The sequence below is a fragment of the Mycetomoellerius zeteki genome, unplaced genomic scaffold (genome assembly GCF_001594055.1).
Source record: "Mycetomoellerius zeteki isolate Tzet28-1 unplaced genomic scaffold, Tzet1.0 scaffold58, whole genome shotgun sequence".
In the NCBI taxonomy this organism is placed as follows: Eukaryota; Metazoa; Arthropoda; class Insecta; order Hymenoptera; family Formicidae; genus Mycetomoellerius; species Mycetomoellerius zeteki.
The window spans coordinates 1,766,573-1,788,083 of NW_017257588.1; the positions used below are offsets into that span (position 1 = coordinate 1,766,573).

General features: G+C 32.2%; 1 protein-coding gene and 1 non-coding gene across 5 annotated transcripts in view; both read left to right on the forward strand.

Annotated features, from left to right (window-relative positions):
* LOC108728109 (synaptic vesicle glycoprotein 2B) overlaps window positions 1-20,349 on the forward strand; it is a 27,889-nt gene extending 7,540 nt beyond the window's left edge. The window contains exons 1-10 of one of the 4 annotated variants that reach the window (XM_018456476.1): window positions 687-773; window positions 13,598-13,821; window positions 14,704-14,763; window positions 14,853-14,936; window positions 17,211-17,535; window positions 17,641-17,762; window positions 18,233-18,471; window positions 19,228-19,672; window positions 19,910-20,197; window positions 20,287-20,349. In XM_018456476.1, the coding sequence (XP_018311978.1) occupies window positions 13,785-13,821; window positions 14,704-14,763; window positions 14,853-14,936; window positions 17,211-17,535; window positions 17,641-17,762; window positions 18,233-18,471; window positions 19,228-19,672; window positions 19,910-20,197; window positions 20,287-20,342 (1,656 nt within the window). In that variant the 5' untranslated portion in view covers window positions 687-773; window positions 13,598-13,784 and the 3' untranslated portion in view covers window positions 20,343-20,349. Of the gene's footprint in view, window positions 1-686; window positions 774-3,918; window positions 4,142-4,237; window positions 4,648-13,597; window positions 13,822-14,703; window positions 14,764-14,852; window positions 14,937-17,210; window positions 17,536-17,640; window positions 17,763-18,232; window positions 18,472-19,227; window positions 19,673-19,909; window positions 20,198-20,286 lie in introns of those variants that run through there. The other 3 variants (XM_018456477.1, XM_018456479.1, XM_018456478.1) reach the window with 3 other exon arrangements.
* On the forward strand, window positions 9,864-9,936 carry TRNAR-UCG (transfer RNA arginine (anticodon UCG)). The gene has a single exon. It is a non-coding gene; the product is annotated as a tRNA-Arg (tRNA).
* Window positions 20,350-21,511: the final 1,162 nt, after the last annotated feature.

Genomic DNA, 21,511 nt, shown 5'->3' on the forward strand with positions numbered 1-21,511 from the left:
CACACACACACACACACACACACACACACACACACACACATACTTCACGTTACTACGTTATTATTGTCGCGTTCAATAGATTCAATTATTGCGGAAGCGGATCAGTGAGTTCTCGTTGCTATTGGATGATCTAAAAGAATACACCAATAGCAGCAAGCGCTCACACAACAGTTGAGTCTGAACGCGACCATTGACACATGTGTCCCACACAATGCGTGTGACGATGCGAGGAGACGCATGAACGCGGGATGTCTTCGCGAGATGCAAAGATTGCGCAACAGAACGAAAGAGTGGAAACGTGAAATTAGGCGTTAACACGGGCTGTCACGCACGAGCGTTCACACACGTGGAACGGTGGAACACACGTTCCATCGAAACGAAGCCGGATGAATGCACGATAAAATGATGTTATACAGGATGGCAAATAATTTATACCGAATTTTATCGTCTACGATAAATCTGTGAATGATGCCACCTTATCAAAGATTCACGTTTGCCGATGCAATATGCGAACGCCCCGTTTTCTCGGGATAAAAGATTCAGACCGTCCGAGTCCACAATTCGTGAGCAACATTCTCCTTTCTTCTCTTATTTGCGACACGACATAACACTACGCGTGATAGAAATCATTCCGCAATGTATTCTGCCGGGACTAGGGTGGGGGATCCCGAAGTATCTTAGCGCCCTATATAAGCTTTGTGATTTCTCATATCACCTTGGTAGTTCCCCAATCCGGGCGAACACTTCACAAAGCTTGACAACTCTCATACTTGGTAAGTCTTTCATATTGTTTTTAAATCATTTTTATTTTTAAATTGTTATTGTTTTTAAATCGTCATTATCACTCTTAAAACACTTTACATTTTTAAATGATGCATCAGCGGAAAATGGAGTCAAGGATTCCGAAACAACTCGAGCTTTTTTTTGTATTAAAAAATGTTATTCTACTAAATAATACTTGGACCTTTATAATTATTCGCTCTACATTGTACGTGATAGGATCCTAGTGCTAGAATTTTTATTATATATTTTCTTATAATACAGTTTCTTTTATATAACAACCGTATATGCACGGAAAAATACATAGAGGAGATATTATGACCAGTAGAAGGTGATATTATGGCCAGTGTATATATTGTAGCCTTCCTTAATATCTCCGCTATTATACATATAGCGAATCCTAATGATTACTTATGGAATAATTTGTTCAGTAGCTCGTCGTTACACTATGGCGCTAATATACCAATACTCAATAGCCAGCACTTATTATAACGAATTTTTACTTTCAAGTATTTAGAAACATTTCTGAGGTACATTTTAGTGTTTAATTACCTACTTCTTTATTTTTTTTAAACTTGAGCGTATCATCACACGAATACATGTATTTTTGAGTGCGTTATTTGCTATTTAATTTTATTTGACTGTATATATTTTGAGTCATGCAAATTTAAACAATAGCATGGTATTTTGCTAATGTGGTTCTCTACGGATATTGATTACTAACTCTTTTTGAGGTTTTCATATCAAAATAATTATTTAATAATCGATTGTAGTTCTATTGTTAATCTATAGTTTATATTACGTGTATTTTTAGTACTGAGCAGTTTATATGCAGAAATTATGTGAATGTATAGACATTTATTTGCATACATTTTAAAATGTTTTACTTTTTTGTTAATTTTGTAACCAAATACTGTTTTCTAAACAAAACTAATATTTTAAGGCTATTTTTGTGGAAGGTCACATTATCACCCATTTTTTTCTTCGAGTCGTTATGCAGTGTCGCCACATTTTTATTAATAATATCCTAAGTAATAAATATTTCGTAACTTTCAGTTCAGAATAGATTCAACTACATTTTAACGAATGTAGATGTCAAGTTTTAAACTTAAATATTGATTATTAACAAAGTTATTGTGTAAAATGTAACTAGGGTGTTATAATACCATCTTCTCTACTATATGCTAGTGATAATTCCTTGTTTCAAGAATTTTAAAAGTTGCGCAAATATATAATATCCGCAAATATATAGTAAATTTATATTATCAGTTCATTACAAACATTAAATTGATATTTAAAATATAATCTAAATCCTAGTAAGTTTAATTAAGATTAATAAATTAAAACAAATTCAATTTGCTTATATATAATAGAAGAAGCTTCGCTTCTTCGATCAATTTTATAACAAGAATTCTTTAAAAAGAATTAATTCTTATTTTGAGTACATAATAATGTGTTTTTTTCTAAAATTTCTAATAAATATATTTTAAGATTATCATCAAGAAAATATTCTCTGTTAAAGATAACTGTTATTAAAAGGAAGAAAGTTAAATTAAGCAATTAGTCAATTACTTTTTTTAGCAGTAGAATGATATTTGTCTGTGTGTACAAATTTAAAATCCAAATGTAAATTTTTTTGTACGAGTATTTAAAATTCAAGGAACTTGTATCGACATATTCACCACGATATATCTGTTTTAATAAGCAATTTTGATATTTGAATTTTGAATTTTTTTAAGTGAAAACTAAAACACCCAAACTTGCTAAAGCCTAACAAACAAACCAATATTATTTGTTATCATTTTGGCGTTAAAATGACGTTAAAGATGATAATAATAACAAATGACGTCAACTTATTTGCTGGAACATGATAATTTTTAAGTAATAATTATACATATGTAAAATTATCATGCAAGTTTGGGTATTTCGGTTATTAATTTTCAAAATTTAAATTTTTATTTAATTTTCAAAAATAAAAATTGCTTACTAAAATAGATATACAAGTTCTTCGTTAATCTTGAATATATGAAGAACTTGTATAATTTACATTTGAATTTAGAAGAACGCGCTAATATTGGTCAAGGCATAGTGGCGAATATGATAGTCGTGGTAAATATGTCGCAATCTTTTTGCGAAATCAGCCTTTTGAAAAAAGGCTAACCTTTTTGCAAAAAAAGTTAAAGCAGACTAGCCGCCATTTTGCATAAAGGTTAGCTTTTTTTGCAAAAGGGCTAATTTCGCAAAAAGACTGCGACAAATACACTTTTCCAATGAAATTACTCTTTACCAAAAAAATCAATAAGCGATAAGTTACAGTCTGTTAGACGGGTTAAAAATATTGACGGTACATGTTCTCTTGTTTATTCGAAGACCATTGTATGTTAGCGTTTGGTCAAAGGCGCGCCAGGCGTCTCAGGTGAAAACTTTTCATTTAGCATGAAAATCTAAAAATGTCCGATAAACAAGGTTGCACCGAAAATGATTTGTGTCATGTGATTCTCTTCCTTCTCTAGAACGGCAATGCAGACGATTCATTTCTTTAAGTTGTAACCGGTTGAAACCGCTACCACAGTTTATTCCCTGACGTTTACATAACCGGTTGAAACCGCTTTCCGAGGATCTTGATGTCGGTTTATAGAGGGTTGGATCGCGACAATAATTCGTTTGATTAATTATAATATGCGCACGTGGCGACACACTCGCAACACGCGCTCGTTACGTCCTCCTTTTCCTTATTTTTATATTCAAATGCCTTGATCCTATATCGAGTCGCAGCGTCCGGTATTTTTATGATAACCTTCGATCTCACTGAGGAGTAGTGATCCTTGCTCCAGTCACAGCGAGGTCGGTACGTTATGACTGTCGTGGTCCGCGTACATCGGTTGTACACCATTCATCGATTATTCTTTATTTTTTTTTAAAGTATAATGCCTTATTGGTAATTGACTGGATGTCCCAAATAAGCTCGCTTGCTCGAAAAATTTCCAAGCTGTAAAAGACTCAGCCCCCGCGAAGGATACACTCATCCTTGCACGTATGTCTCCGCCCCTCCAACGCACCGCAGTCAGAAACAATGGCCACTATATACTCGCCGAGTATATTGGTTCGTCGAGTATATTAGTGGGATAGCAGGTAGTTCTCTTTTAGCGTTTCAACGCTCCGACACTCGTTTCATTCGCAAGCCAAGCTCGTGGGGTCAAGCGTCATTGTCGAGCGACTAATGCCGAACTTGCGACTCGTCTGACTTGACGCGATTGGGCGAGGAACGATTAACCGAACATTAAACCAACATCGAAATCCCGGGAGTCCCGGGGTTTCGTGGGTCACACGTGTGATTACCACATCCCGCAGATGTATCCAGGTGCGTCCTCGCCGCGTCACCGAAAACCATTACGAAAATCGCCCATCAAATTATCGTAAAAGTCATCAACGTTTGACTCATATCGTCTTGCATTTACTGACAAATTATACTGACAGATAGCAGTAATTTTCGATAGCAATAATTTTCTATCGCTGAAATACTTTCGTGGAAGGTGCGCGTGTGCGCTATAATATATTACCAAGAATGTTAAGATATTTCACGATTGTGTGATACGTTTGCTTGAGTGAAATATGGTCTCTTTACTCACACAAGACGGCGGAAATTTACGAGAATTGTAAAAAGTGATTACAACACATGTCACGAAAATTTGACGGCGCAAGAGATACCGTCCTTCAAGGAGTTCGCAAGCATACAGAAAAAGTCATACGACCTGTAGAATTCTGCGGGATAGGAAGTATTTTTCACGGAAAAACATTTCTTCATCGAATCCTTTCAGAAGGAAGATTGTACATACGCGGAGTTTGATTAAGAATCGTCATATCAAAGTAAGTTTTCAGAGCAAGCGTAACATTCTCGTGTCCGTAATATCGAAATCATTGGTATCAAAATTTATTGATATCTAATCACTTCTTCTTTTTCTGTATAAATGGTCTCGTCTTCATAGAAAGCAGTATCGTAAAAACGTTTTCAGTGAATGCAGATATTGTTTTAATCAGATTGACGTTGACTAGATTTTTGTTTCTCACTGGGAATTGTGATTATGAAAGGCGGTTAATTTCGTCAAAAATTTTCAAAAATTTATTTTCCACACTTGGCAAATTTTTTGATACAACTTTTTGGTATCTAATCATTACTGACATCTAATCAGTTCAATTAATAAATAATTAATAAGAATGCCAAGTCCGAATTTTGTGCCATCGTCTAGCACTTTCTTCTGTTAATTTTGTCGAAAAAGTGAGATTACGATATTTATAATTAAGACTGACCGTAATTCTGTACGCACAAATCATTCGTTTCTTTAGTGCAGCGTTGTTTAATGTGCGTGCCACTTCGAGCTCTTCACAGAACTCGACCTCGTTTCGTTTTCGCGTGTTAGCATTAAAAATTAGTATTGTTAGTCGGGAGTTCGAAGATGTTGATGCAAAATGTAAGATGCAGTTTGAGTTTCGATAAACTTCACAGACTATTATTTAACAAATATAAACACTAAATGCGGGCTCACAACTAATTTTACAGTTTTATTAGGACAAAGCGATTAAAAAATCTGTCCTCTACATAAAATAAAATATTTTCTTACATATACTATTACATTAATTGTTATAACGATATATAATTCCAAGTTAACTATTCTTATTTTCTTTGTAAGAAATATTAAATATTTTTAAAAATATATTAACAGGATTAGCTAATAGTAGTTTAATAGAAAATAATCTTATTGATTCAATAACAGCATTAATGAAACATATAACATTTTATTAAACCAAGAGCATGATATAATTGTTCCATTAATACTGCTATTGAATCAACAAAATTATTTTCAATCAGTCTTTTATTAATTAATATTTAATAGTATTAATACATTATTTTTCTCGTATATAATAACTTAAACAAAAATTTTAAATTATCACTTTTAAAAATATTTTTTATCAGTTTTATTTTTTAAATGGAATGTAAATAGATAACTATTATATTTTATCATAATTTTGTAAGATATTTTGTGATAATATATAACAATAATTATTTAATAGTGTATATGTCATAACATAATTTTCAATAATTGTTCGAGGGAATTTTTGTAATACTGTTTATCCAGATATGATGAACGCTAAGGTTAAATTATCTTCTTCTTAATAACTAATTAAGAAAAGAATAACGTAACTTTAGCGTTCACCGTATCTGAATTCACGCAAAAACTCCCTATTGTCACTTGTATTGCTGTTAGATCTTTATCATAAACATAATAAATATAGACTGCACATTCCCTGGTTCTTAGCATTCATGCTCCGTCAGAAAAAAATTGAATCATATCAATATTTCTCTTCAATTCGATATTTTAAAAAGAGAGATACCTACATAATTCAAGCTACCTTTGTCTTTCTAAATAGATAGTGATAACTTCATAGAAATGTGCAGTGTACTTTTATTGTTATGTCTATGATATTTATAAGTGGAAAAACAGATATATTTGATAAAAGTGTTTTCTAATCTTTAAAATATTGTGTTATAATTAATAAACGTTTTTATTAAAGATATTTTGTTTTTTTACTCATATACCCAAAACATAAGTGACAATCCAAACAACACAAAGTCTAAAATTGTGCATAAGACATCTTTAAGTTGTCTTTTAGACGCAAAAAACGTTTTATGACTCGATTTTAGACACTTTTTGTTGTCTGGGAATATATTTTATTAATGATTATCGAAAAATCACACTTATTGCACATTATTGACTTTATCATAAAATAATTTATCACGAAATTCTTACAAAATTGCAATAAAATAAGTATATATTATATTTTATTTGAAAAATAAAACGATAATTAAAAATATCTAAAAAAATATTTAAAAACTTTTGTTTAAGTCATTATGATATCTTGTTAAACAAAATAGTTTTTATTTAAAAAATACAAAATGTTTTATAAGACCGTAGTGTGACTAAACAACTTAGAAATAGAGGCCTTAACGATCAAGCTGGGTCTTTAGTGCTGAAATAATTCTATGTGAATTTATATACTTATATCTAATTCCTCAAACTGCGCGCCGAATTTATTTTCAGTCTTGAAATGCAATTCTAACAGAACTAGAGTAGCAATATCACAAATTAAATTGATGCTCACATAAGACATCTTAAATTGATCTTAATATTCTGATGTTGATAAGCATCCTAAAGTCTACAAACAATTTTATTGCGAAAAATATTATCTCGGTCAAGGATCGAATCCGGGGGTTATTAAAAAGATTTTTTTATAATTCTGTTATTTAAAAAAATAACTAATAATAAATGTATACGTTTAAACCTAATACACTGTATAGTATAAATTAAACCTATAATTGGCGTTTGCTTAAAATGGAAATAAGATAAATGTGTTATCTTTACTAATTCTTGATTGATTCGATTTTCATTTAATGTATAAAAATTAATATACTTTATATTAGTCAATAGAATTTGCTCATGACATATGAGAATGAATTATTATAAACTGTATCTTTTCATAAAAGAAAAATCATGTTTCTGAACATCGTGGGTGTGTGCGTGTGTGTGTACAGGCTAGTTTTTCTTCTCATGAAGGTACAGTTTATAGTAATTCATTTTCACATATTATGTGAAAACTCTACTGGCCAGTATATCAATTTTTGAATGGAAACACTGAATGGAAATCGAATCAATCAAGAATTAGTGTGTGTGTGTATATACATGTATATATATATATAATATATATACATATATCTTTTCTGCTTTAGGCTAACGATTTGTATAAATATTTTTGTATTATATAAATAGATGTTAAATAATATCTTATTAATTTAAATGTCTACAATCGCATTGAAATGTTCGTATTTGAAAGAATGCATATTTTAATTTATGTTTCATAAGTATATGAGTTTGCACAATGTGAAGAACGAATATTTGAGTGTTTCATTTTTGAGACTTTAAGAAAATGCATACTTTTTCAATTTTCCTCCGTGTTATATTTTTAACGATAAGAACACAGTATCAGTTGTATGATATGCGCAAAGATAACACCTCGTATAAGTATTCAGAAAAAGCCAAATGTGTTAGAAGTTGTATTCAGGATGGTCCACTTAACTTGAAAACCTTGAATATTTTACTTATTTTTAATGATACGAAAAAATGTTTCCGATAAAAGTAGAACGGTTTCGAGGGGGACGTATTTTGATCACGTTATTTTTTTCGAAGTGGAAAGTTTTTTTCTAAATGGAAAAATGTTTTATATATATATCTATATTGCGCATCCACTTAGAAAAAAGCAACGTGATCAAAATACGTATCTCCCTCGAAATCATTCCATTTTTATCTGAAACATTTTTTCATACCATTAAAAATAAGTGAAATATTTAAGGTTTTCAAATTAAGTGAATTATTTTAATATATATAAACAAAAATAGGCATGTAAGATATAACTATAAACAGTAAACAATATAAAATAAATATAAATAAAAGCAGAGGAAAAGAAACATGTTTAAACACTATTGATTTTTATTTTTCTATGAAGGAAGAATTGAAAAATAATTCTAAACAATAACTTATAAATCTTACTAATAACTCACAATTTTATATCAAGATTTTTCTTTATAAATCATATCTCGCAACTTCATTCTATTTTTGCAAGATATATAAATGTCAATTTAATGTTACTCGAACACTTGAGAAGACATTATCATACGTAATTAATTTCTTTCTCTCTTTTCAGTCATTTGACTTAAATGGCTAGCATTAACCATTTAAATATTTTCTTTTTTGTGTTTTAATTTTTACATCGCTACGATAACAATCTAAGAGTAAACTAAGCTAATGACTAATTGTAAGTATAATATTTAACAGAATGCATTTTACTTATGCTTAATAGCTCATAAATGATTTCAAAACTGATAGCAATTTCTGATATAATTCGTTATTATTTGCAATTTGTTGATTACAATCTATAATTACAATCGATATAAGATGACTCAATACGTATGTTTTTACCTTGATAATAATTATTTTTAGAATCAATTTTCCTCAAAAAAAAAACGACAATTGATTTTTGAATTGCAAACGATGTAAATTAAACTTCTATTAATAAAATTTTAGTTTAAAGCTTAGGTATAAGGATATACGATGGAAAAATTAAAAAGTTGCAAATAAATAATTTATGACTTTCCTCAACATGTTCGCTAAAAAAAATAGAGAATTGATCAGAAGATTTATTGTTAGGACATCCGGTTTAGCGATATCTATGTTTTTATTTTTCAATCAAATGTTGATTATTGACCGCAACTTCGCAATAATAATTATGATATTATGACGAATAATTATGATAATTGCACCGCTTCTTTGTGATTTATTGTAGACTTCTTAGAAATGTCCTGTTTGCTGAATATTAGCTGTTTTATAAAAAGTTAAGTAATTTTTTTTATCCGAAGTTCCGAACGCGCAAAAACTTAATGGCTAGGCTCGCAAACAGCCAATCTTAATCGCAGAGGAAACGGTTCTGTGTCGCGACGAAACGTCGGAAAGGGACGCGCGTGATGTTCGTTCATTAGCAAGTCAGGATGTCGTGTCGTTTTCTAGAATGGCGTTAAACCGTGAAACGCCTCCTTCGCAATTACGTCGTTAAACTTCTCTCTTTTCAGAATCGACGATATAAACGATCGTCCAAACTCTTCAATTAAATGCGATTCTTCTACAGCCATTAAAAATATTAAACAGCATTAAAGAAGTACATTATATGCATATATACTTATATGTAATATATTAAATATTTTAATAGGAAAAAATGTATGAAAATGACAAAGATATTAATAAATATCAACCTCTTTATATATTATATAATAAAATATTTAATTAAAATTATCGTTATCAGCAAATTTCTATGCATTTGATATTTTAATATTCGTTAATTTTTATTACGGAAAAGTACTTAAGCTCTAAAAGTTTGAATATTAACTTTTGTCGAATATCCGAAATAGATCGATAACAGCATCCCAAAATACATCCTAAGCAATGAAATACTTCTCTTGAGAAACAACCCTTCAATAAGACCGTGTGGCCTAACGGATAAGGCGTCGGACTTCGGATCCGAAGATTGCAGGTTCGAGTCCTGTCACGGTCACAGTGCTTTCTTTTTTTTTTACATATTTAGCATGCGTATCACTACTGTATAATGATTCATATTATCCAATTAATACAAATACCGCATAATTAAATGGTTATTTTTTTCCTTTTCGTCCTTCTGGTGCGCGCATTCAGACACCCTGTAACCTCGTGCATTCTAAAAATCAATACGATGTAGTGTTGTTTGTATATTTCTCACCGTGTTGGTGTTATCCTCCGTTTACAATCTGCAGGGCCATTGCTAGGCAGTACACAATATACGCTCCAGCATAGAACAAAATTTGGAAGGGCGCAAAATTTTTTAACAGGCACTTAATAATTTTTGAAGTGTACAAAAACATATGAAAATTGATTGCTTCGTCTGCAATGTCATCACTGTCCCTATTCTAGATTTAGAAGTGTAGCGCAATGCTTTTAATTAAGCGAATGTCGGCAATCGCGTCTTCCTATTGGTTGCTTTCCTGTTGCGTTTTCCTAAATGTATGAAATGTAAGAAAACAAAAACAAAAATATTATCTCGTTGTGCCTTTGTCGTAGTTCTGGATAGCGCTAAAAGGAATTTTTTAAATTGTCTTTTATTTGTTTTTGCAGTTTCGCGCTGAGGCGCGTAAGCAAATTCTAGTGTAGCGGCGCCTAAGACAGTCGTAACGACCAATCTGAAACTTTTTTAGCTCAAGTGGAATTTTATTCTCAAATTTCTCCGATTACTTTAGAGAAAGTTAATTCTCTTTTTCTCGAAATAAAGAAAGACGAAGTCCAATTCTAAAACAACCGAGAAAATTGTTTGGTAATGTAATAAAGATGTTGGAAAGTAATCCCAAATTTTTTTACATTTTCTGAAAGTTTAAACAATAAAAAATTAGACAAAAAACCTCGATTATAGATGGAGGAAATAAAAACATGATTGCACAGACAGAGATGGAACTAGAATGTGGCAGGCGAAGCATTTGCTTTATGTAAAAAATTTGAGGGGGCGAATCATATTCAAGAATTTTACAACAGTTGCAAAACTACGTTTTTCGCTGGACGCAGGCATTGTGCAACGAACAATTGGGCGATTTACGTGAATCATAGGTTTTTTCAGAAATGAATTTTAATTGTTACTTTTGGAAGATGAGTTACGCGAGTTAAATGGGTTAGAAAATTAGTAAGTTAGTATTTTTTGTTACATTTACATGCAGACATTTTTAAATTTTGAAAGAATATTTTTTAATACTTTAGAATTTTTTGAGACTTCAGCTATAGTAGTTCACAATAGAGCAGTGCTTGGCAGATGCAACTTTGGACCAATTTCTGAGATGACACCCTGTATTAGAGGGTATAAAGAGAGTGACGCCAATTAGCCGGAAGTCGCTATTTCCAGCAAATATGTATGATGCAATTCCTCGTCCTAAGCTCTTCTTTTTCTAACGTTGTCTTTTTCTAACTAATAGTTAATCTATAAATGGCGGAACCAATCAGTATTAGGCATTAGCACATTAGCGCCACTCTCTTTATACCCTCTCTACCTTATATTACCGTTTGAGACTCAACGAGTCACTGATTGCATATGTGAAACAAAAATTTTTTCTATTTCTTGTTATCTTTGTACATGCGATTATGTTCCTATTAAATTAATATTAACATCAAATTTTTTTTTTAATGTTAAACATCACTAGTTAGTATTAATTTTTATTTTATTTTTTCTTTTTGTTACTGAAGGGGCGTACTTTTTTCTTTTGCCTCGGGTGTCGAAACGTCTAATCCCGACTCTAATTAATGTCAGTGCCTAACGCTAAATATTCCTAAAATATTCATAAAATGTTCCTAAAATTTCAAAATAACTTTCTAAGCATATTCCGGAATATTTCGAAATATTTACAGAATGTAAAAGCAACATTCAAATATCGTTAAATATTCCATTCATACATTGTTTATATTTACATATTCGGAAAATATTCCATACATGTATATTTCACAAAATCATAATTTTCCTAGATATTCTAGATCCGGTGGTCCTTGAATAAATTTTTAACAAAATTGTATTGTTAAAAACACATTTTATGTATTTTGTTTAAAAATTTATTCACCTTAAAGTTCAATTTAGGGGATTCACTTTATAAGCAAAACACTGCGCTCTTTATAAATGATTAGCATTAGTTGAGTACATGATGTAGATTTAAAACCAATGATGTTTATATTAATACACTATATTGGTATTTATATCAACACTAAACGGTGAGAATTTATAAAAACTGCATGGCATTAAATCCATATTTATCCATAGTTTTTTAAAGTATGCTTTCTATCCTTCAAATAAAATGATACGTTTCATTGTACACTCGTACACTGAAAAAAAAGATTGGCTGCTGCAACAAATTAGATGATAAAATATGGCATAGCATTTTTAATTGGCTGCAGCAGCCAATTTTTGGTTGCAGTACCCAATTTTTGATTGCGTTAGCCTATCCGCAATATCAATATAGAATTTCGATAGGCTAACACAACCAAAAATTGACTTATGCAACCAATTAAAAATGCTATGCCATATTTTACCATCTAATTTGCTGCAGCAGCCAATCTTTTTTTTCAGTGTATAATTAATTCCATCTAAACATTTTAATGTTATTACCTCAGAATGTTCTTTATAACTTCATTCTTTACTATCTCTCCGGTGACAATGGTGATTCGTTTAAGATTTACAATATCTAGTTCGCTACCATTTCATCGATAGCTAATGACCAGTGATCACCACTAGTAGTTGATGATGTGTACCGAGCAAAGATTAGTGCACGAGAGGTGTTACGTACGATCGCTTGTAACGTTTGCTCATAATAGAATTGTGGGAACTAGTAATAATTCTAACGATCGCGAAACACACCGGATCGCGGATTTAAAATGCGTTCGATGTTTTTTTTTCCTGAGCGCATCAAGGACACTCAAAGTACAGCTCCAAAGACGACGTATCGCCTTCGAATATGTAATATTTTCCGTAATAACGTATCACACGATCAGCGAAGTCCAAGAAATGCAATGCAAATGATATTTAGATATATTGTAAAATAACGCTGCTTACTCATCGTTTCCAGTATACGCAATTCGAGATATAACGATGATGCATTTAACGGAAAAATTGCGTTACTTAAATTGAATGCGCAGCTTATACCGGGATTGATTTATGTGATAATATTGCTATTAGGAAGGAGGCTGTGGGATCAAGAGACAGCCACTGATCCCGGGACGATCTGCATTCCTAGATCTACGCTAGGTCATCGTTCGGATTTACCGAGGTCCTATTTTCCCGATTAATCCAATTATCTTCGAGACTAATCTCGCTCCGGGAATTCGCGTTAACGACAACACGCGATATCGCTTCGTTGCAAAATTACGGGCTCAGACACGGGAATGTCGACTCACTGGTGTGTCGAACTAACGACTAGTACTTTACGAATATTGCATCACAGACACTCAACGTTGTTAGATGAATTCGTATAATTTCATCCGCGCCTCTCCGAGCTCTGTTACGAATAAACCGTTGTACGACGTAGCGACGAGAGCCAATAGAAACAAAATTTTTTTTTTTTTAATTAGTATCAGCACGTGTGAATAGAACAAAGTTGTTCTTTTATTCAACAAATTTGCGAGTTAGAAAATTTTAATTATCATTCGATCTATTTCAGTTCACGAGCGAGCGCGAAGCCCAGCCCCGCCGACGAGCAGCAGATCAGAGCAGATTCAACAGAAAGACTTCAGCCACTGTTCGACCACACCGGCCTGACATTCGACAAAACTTCTTGTCGAACGCAAAGGCTCGATATCTGATTCTTTTAACCAAACGGCTTCACCCACACGCGCCGACATCGTAGAATGGTAGAAGGTGAACCCGACACAAAGCGCAATATCAGTACGTGCAGCTTTAAAATCTTCTGTATCCATTTCTACGTATTTCAATATATTAGGTCGGAATAAATGTTAACATTGCTTCATTTGTATCATGTTTACATGTTTAAAAGAAATTCGCAATTATACTCGATAGAGCAAAATTTCAGCTTTTTGAATCTGATTTTAAATTGCGCGGTATGATGATTTTTAACGAAGTTATAAAAAATTGAAGTCAAAATGCTTCTTTTATTTAATCCGCGATAATAAAAAAAATTTTGGAACATTTAAAAAATCGATTTTGTAAGGAAAATTTTAAGTTTTCACGTTAGAAAGTCGAAAATTTTCGCAGGCTTTGTTTGAGCACGTGACAAGTCTAAAAAATGAGAAAAAAAATTTCCCGTTTTATTCAGCTGTAGTTTTCTGTACATATATAAACATTATCAAACTCATAGAAACTAAAGAATATAATGACTTTTCGAAAATACAGATTTTTAACTCTTATCTTTAACTTAATTTGAAACTCATTTTAAATTTAAATTTAGTTTATGTTTGACTAAGTTATAACTGCTTAAATTTTGAAATTTGTAGCGCTACGAACTTTTGTTTCGACCCAAATTAATTTTAACTTCGATTTAGTTTACTTTTTATCTTTTTCTGATCTTAAGAAATAGAAAAAAATAAGGAACAATCCGTATATAAAATACATATCATTTCAGTAACATTGCAATAACATTGTAACATTCTAGCATATTGTACAATAATAACATTGCAGCAATGTTGCTATAAACTTCTGTGCTGTATGGGAAATTAAACTATATTGAAGTTAAATGATAGAAATAGGCAGTAGACTTCCATTTGATGGTTATAGGGGCAACTTCTTAACGATAGCAATTTCGCGTTGCAGAGTGTGATGTAAAAGACGAGCGACTAAACGGTTGCGGTTCTAAGGAACTCGAACTTGCCTGTAAGTATAAAGCTCAAGTAAAAGTCGGCATTCACTTTGTGCATTATATTGAATCTACGATTTATCACTAATTATGTCTATCCTATCAGGTATCGGATTAAAAGGCAAAACACTCGATCCAGAGAAGGGATCCTATGTTCAAGCTGATTTCGAGAAGGCCATCGAACTAAGCGGTGAGTTTATCACGTTCATTGAAGCATTTCTTATAATCGCTTCCTAGGAAAAACTAGCTAACATATAATATCAATTAATGTTATAACTTTCTACTTAATGTTGTACGTAGCGATATAACTGTTACGTACGACATGTTTTATGTTATATTTATACTGTTAAGTGAAAAATTATAATATAGATGTTACTGTTGATGAGTAGCCAGTAAACATCAACTAATAGTAATATAATATCAACAATGTTATAATTTCATGCTCAACAATGTAAGGCTACTTTCCTTTTAGGAGATACAGTTGATAAGTTTTATCTTTGTTATTCATTGAAAAAAGAATGACGTTTGTGTCGACTGTGTCTCCTAAAATGAAAGCAGCTTAAGGCTCCTGAGTAGTCATTGCGACCATATTGGATCGTGATATTATAAGCGAGAAACGTTGGAAGTTTTTTGCATGCCATTTGTAAATAAAGAGAATTTAGGTAAAACAAAATAATGAGATCACTTTAAAACACTTGTAAAAATAGGCCGAAACTATCCTTATCCCATCTGATAATCAGTAAATAGTCATAAAAGATACGTGAAGTGTATTTACCAGCATTTACTTAATGCGCATATGTAGCCTATTTTTACTTTACGTGCCTTTTACGACCATTTACTGACTGAGGGCCTTAAATGTAATATAACACATATGCAGGATAAGTTAATGTTTTTTTTTAAACTAAATTAAGTTAAAGTTAGTTGCTTGTAAAATTAATTTAATTACATTAAAAGTTTCATGAATAAAAAACTAATTCAAACCAGGGATCAGCAAAATACTGAAATTGGGCACGGGCTCCCGCGGGGGTTTTCGCGAGTGCCCGGCTGTTGTGCATGTCTACAATCAACTTCATGCACAACTCAGGAGTATATTCTATTTCCTTTATACATCTCTGGTGAAAAATTTTCTTATTTTAAATAACGGAACAGTTATAATATAGATCATTAGATAAATTTAATATTTTATTTGTAAATTTTATGAAGTACAAAGAATAGTTTTTTTTACTAATAAGCATAGACTTTGTATCCAACTAAGGTTGGAAAAACAGCGCTATTGCGTCATTTTTTCTTTATCGCTCATTACGTAAAATAAAGATACAATGACGTAATAGCGTTGATAACTAAATGCAGTCCTGAAGTTCATTAATTTCCCACGTTTACTATAAACGTCGCGCCTATCACACAATCATTGAGCTTTATCTAAACTAGTTCTCTAATAAATACAAAGAAGCGTCACTTAGGTCAAAATTAGATATTAGACTCTAATACATATATCGTATTTTAAATAAATTTATCTCAGAAATTACTGCGTGCCGATTACTTCCGGTCTTTCAACACAATCAATCTAAAATATTAATATTCCCCCAAATTTTCTCAATTAGATCTATAATTTGATGCTACTCGCATTTTAAAACCTGCAAATAACTTATTGCAAAAAATATTATCTCGGCCGGAATTTGAATCCGGATTAAATAATTCTCTGTTTAAGATTTTATAGAAAAAAATATTGGCGTATAGAGAGATAAAAAATATTTTATTCATAATGTCACCAGTTTCTGACTGAACAAGTTTTGAATTTTTAGACTCGGATCGCATTTTGCTTCTCAATTATTTTGACTCACTATTTTAATTATTGGACTTATATCCTTGCTACGCCTTAAGTATGTGTTCTTATACTTTATCGACTGACTTCATATTTTTAAATATATCCGATTTTATTAACACTGGATTTGCGACTGCTAGACACATATGTGAAGGTTAATGAATGAAACCACAAGAGAGAGGAATTATAATTTTTGCGACAATACATGAAGAATCACGACTATCTTCGAACTACAAATTTATATCAGCGTAACTATGAATTTAAAATCGTAACTATTACTGAAAATTAATTTTTGCTTAAAATTTGCACTGTAAACATTGAGGATGGCCTGATAAAAAGGTCGAAACGTTTGTTCAATATTCAAATATTGTATCATATTTTGACTCGTAGCCCTTATTGTTATTTTATGTTTAAAAAAGATTTTACTTAAAAAGAAAAAAGTTAATAAATTAAAGTTTGAAAGTAATTAAATTAAGTTAAATGTTATTAATCTTTTAACTTCTTATTTAACTTTTAACTAATTACTATTCTACCCTGCACATATGTTATATAATAGTTACACTGTTGAAATTATAACATTGATTGATTTATGTTGTTATAATATTGTTAAATGGATTTATCATTATTTCATCATTTCTACAGAATATGGCAAGTTTCACTACTTCCTACTCGCGGTGTGCGGCTTTGTTAGCACCAGCGAGGAGATGGACGTGATCTCTATGTCCTTCATCTTGCCGAGTGCGCAATGTGATCTGAAGCTCGACACTCAAGCAAAAGGATGGCTCAACTCGATCATCTTTATCGGAATGATGGCCGGGGCGTACGCTTGGGGTTCCATAGCGGACGCTCTCGGTCGTCGGAAGGTCCTGATCGCCATCTCGTTCATGAACGCTCTGTGCATTGTTGCTTCTAGCTTCAGTCAGACGTATGAGCTCTTCATGTTGTTCCGTTTTCTGAACGGTGCAGCGTAAGTATCCAAAATAAATAGCGTAATTGCTATTAACTGCGATATAGCCGTGCTACGTGTGCTCGCTCAGCAACGAAAAAGTTGAATAATTTAGTGACGTTCCAGGCTAGGAGGTAGCGGACCGGTCATCTGGTCGTACTTCGCTGAATTTCAGCCGAAGTCTAAACGCGGTTCCATGCTGTCATTCATGGCAGCATTCTGGACGTTGGGGAACCTTTTTGTAGCCGGTACGATAACATAGTTATAAACGAATAAGAAGTCAAACACGATCAAGAGCTATATATGTATATATAAATATCTATAATATTTCTGTATAAATTTTAAATAAAACTTTTAGTTATATAGACTGTGCACCAATTATTATTGAACTCGAAACACAATCATAAACTGAAGCAGAAATAGTACAAATTAAATTGATTATTTTAATTTGTAATTTTAGCTCCAGTTTATGTGATTGCGTTTTCAGTTACAATAACAATAATCGACACGCAGTTTATTTAACTACAATAGAAGATGTATTTAAAATTTACATATAAATATTATTAGGCAAATTCTAGCTTCGACTATATTTGGCCCTTTTTTACTTATTTGATTCATTCATAGTGATCTAGTTTAACTTATTAAACGTTTTAGTAATTTTGTTGATAAGCGTTTTCTCTTTGTACATTTATACACAATTTTGGTTTTTCATTCACAGGCTTGGCATGGTTGATCATCCCTAGGGAGATGGGTTTTACGAGCACAACGTTCACGTACAATTCTTGGCGAATTTTCCTATTGATCTGCGCTATTCCGTCGTTCGTTGTAACGGGGTTGCTTCTGCTACTCCCTGAATCTCCCAAGTACCTCTTATCTTCCGGAAAATATGAAGAGGCACTTGAAATTTTTCGCAAGATATATGTTATTAACACCGGCAAACCACGCGATTCCTACACGGTAATTAGATTTTAAATAATTTAATAGTAACGGGCATTATAGTACACGTAAAAAATGTACGTTGTATTACTCAACAGTATCAGCCAACAGTAGTCTAATTTTGTTTATTTAATAATCTTACTCAATAACCAGATAACAAAGCGTGTATAAGCAAAATCACGCAAATCTGTGATAGCTTGTGATGTTGCCAACTTACCATATATTTGTCTTCAACGATTTCACACACACTGACATTGAAGAAATAAGAAACAATATGTATTACTAGTCGTTTTACGGTTATCTCGGCAAGATAGCAGCATCAAAATTATCTCGAATTGTCGGCAATATATGACAGCATTGTGTGATCCAATAAATTATTATGGCAACATAACGATATAACAATAATACGAATTTTGATGGATGATGATTTCAAAATTCCCAGGAAGTTGTTACTCAAAGTTGTCATAAATGAAAGCCAACAAATGCGGACTTAGTTGCTACAATTCTGGTAGCTTCACATCATACGATCAACATACCAACAATAAAAAAATATAGACACGTTTGTTATGTGAGAACAGGATTAAACAAATAAGGATGAAACAAATGACATTTTACTAAAATAAAATCATGGCGTATTTATTTCATTAATATCGTTAATTGTTTGAATTAACAAGATTTTCAATTAGACTGCTGTCACCTAATGCTGTTAATACAAACGTCATTTTATATAGTAAGGTTCGGTCTTTAAATTAATTCTAAAATATCTTTATGATATAGGTAAAAGAATTGATCCTGGATGACTATCAAGAGTCAAACCCGGTGAAAGATGAAGTTGAAGAAAAGAGCAAGTGTAAAACTATGCTGGGTGACATCGTGGAGAATAGTAGACAGCTATTCGTAACACCTATACTTCGCTTTACAATAATATCGATCGTTATTAATTTCACCTTCCATATCGGTTACTACGGTCTGATGATGTGGTTTCCTGAGCTGTTTAACCGTTTCGACGAGTTCCATCGCGATCAACCAGGCGAAGTGGCTTCGATCTGCCAAGTTACCGATTATGTCGTCAACAAGGGTTCGCACAGCGTCGAGAACGTTTGCTCCGATAAAATCGGAGCTTCTGTCTTTATGGAATCCCTCATCACAGTGGCGTCCGCCATACCTGCCAATATCATTGCTGTTTTGGGAATGGATCGCCTTGGACGTAAATTCTTTCTAGGTGCTTATTATTATGAAAATCAAAAGTAATAAGAGACCTCGTTTTTTTAGCTGAACTACTTCTTACATCATTCTTCTTTCACCTTTTCCCTTTTTTTCTCCATAGAGAGAAAAAGAAGAAAGATGAACTGTGCAAAATAATCAGTTGAAAAGAACAGATCTAAGATTATCAGAATGTGGCACCTTACAACTTTTTTAATAATTATTCTAAAAATATCTTATGCGTACTTTCCCGTAGTGTTCAGCACATTTTCATCAGGACTGTGCTCGATCGGCTTATACTTTGTGTACAACAAATATCAGAATTTGACTGTGTCAGCCATCTTCAGCGGTGCGATAAGTTGTGGTAATGCAGCATTGGATTGTCTCATTACCGAGGTGTTTCCGACGCAACTGCGTGCCACCGGGATTGCTATCTCGATGGTCGCTGCCCGTCTCGGCGGGATAATTGGTAATATCGTTATAGCCCAACTCTTGGACATGTATTGTCCAGCACCGACCTTCATAGTGGCGGCACTTCTAATTGGTATGCTTCTAATATCTTCTTCTTATTTCCCAATTTTTTGTTTAATTTTTTATTTTTAACTTTCTCACTCCATATACTTCATTTTACAGGAGGAGGTTTGCTGTGTTTATTCCTACCTAACACAACGCGCGAACCACTTTCCTGACCTCAGCGAAAATCCATCCCAATCGGGCAGCAATTGATCATTTATCTTCTGTCCAGTACATAAGTGCCGTTGAATTTTATGGAATCCGGAGTAAACGAGACGATTGTAAAAGTAGCGTTGCAGAGAAATTTAAAGTTCGAAAAATATTCTCATTTCGCTAAGTAGGAAATTAGAATATCTGCTGTTTATAATATAATCGTTATTATAATAGGTAAAAAAAAATATAGAACATTGTTTAAGCAGAACGTTGTAGCGAAAGTTTAACGGAAGCGACGAAACTAGAAAACGAACATCTAGTTTGATACATGATACACAAATTAGGTGCCTTAGTCGAATTTTATACATATATACTGACATTAATCATAGTATTTAAAAATACCGTAATTAAATCCTTGAACTAATTGCGATATATAATAAATATATTTTCCTATAATATATTCTCTTTCGATTGAAGATTGAGACTAACAATAAATAAATTTGTTATCGCATTATGGACATAACTTGACATGTAAAAAAAATTAAAAGAAAGTAACATATTCCTTAATGCTTTTAATATTCTTTCCTAATCTTCTGTATTAAGAAGTGATGATCGTGGTGTAGAGTTATATTCTCTATGCTAAAGATCTGGATTTAAATCCATCCAAAATACACATATCAGATTTTATCTGATGTCACTTCTCGGAAGGTAATGGCAAATCGAGAATAGTATCTTTGTCATGACAATCTTTCTTTTCCAGATCCGGTTTCATTAAGTAAGAATTTTAATCTCAGTTTACTTACTGATTATTTTTCTAATTCTCAGAATTTTTATTCTTAGAATTAGAAAAAGTTAAAAGGTAAATTAAACCAAGATAATCAAGTTAATCTCTTATTAATAGAACTAATCTTTTGTAAGTTATTCGGAACTGGCGTTGAAATTGTAGGTCTCACATATCAGTGGATATATGCAGAAGAGGTCAGCACGTTTCTAACAAGAGACTGAGGACTTAGGCTGATGCAGGACAGAAAAGAGATCTCGGATCCTTCTATCGTGCAGCCAACCAAAAGGCTTGAAAGCTTGTCATACGACACATAAAATATTAGACTTAGAAAAATTGAGATTCAATCCAAATAGTATACAAATATGATGCATCTAATAGAAATGACACATGTATGTAAGAGTAAAGGCC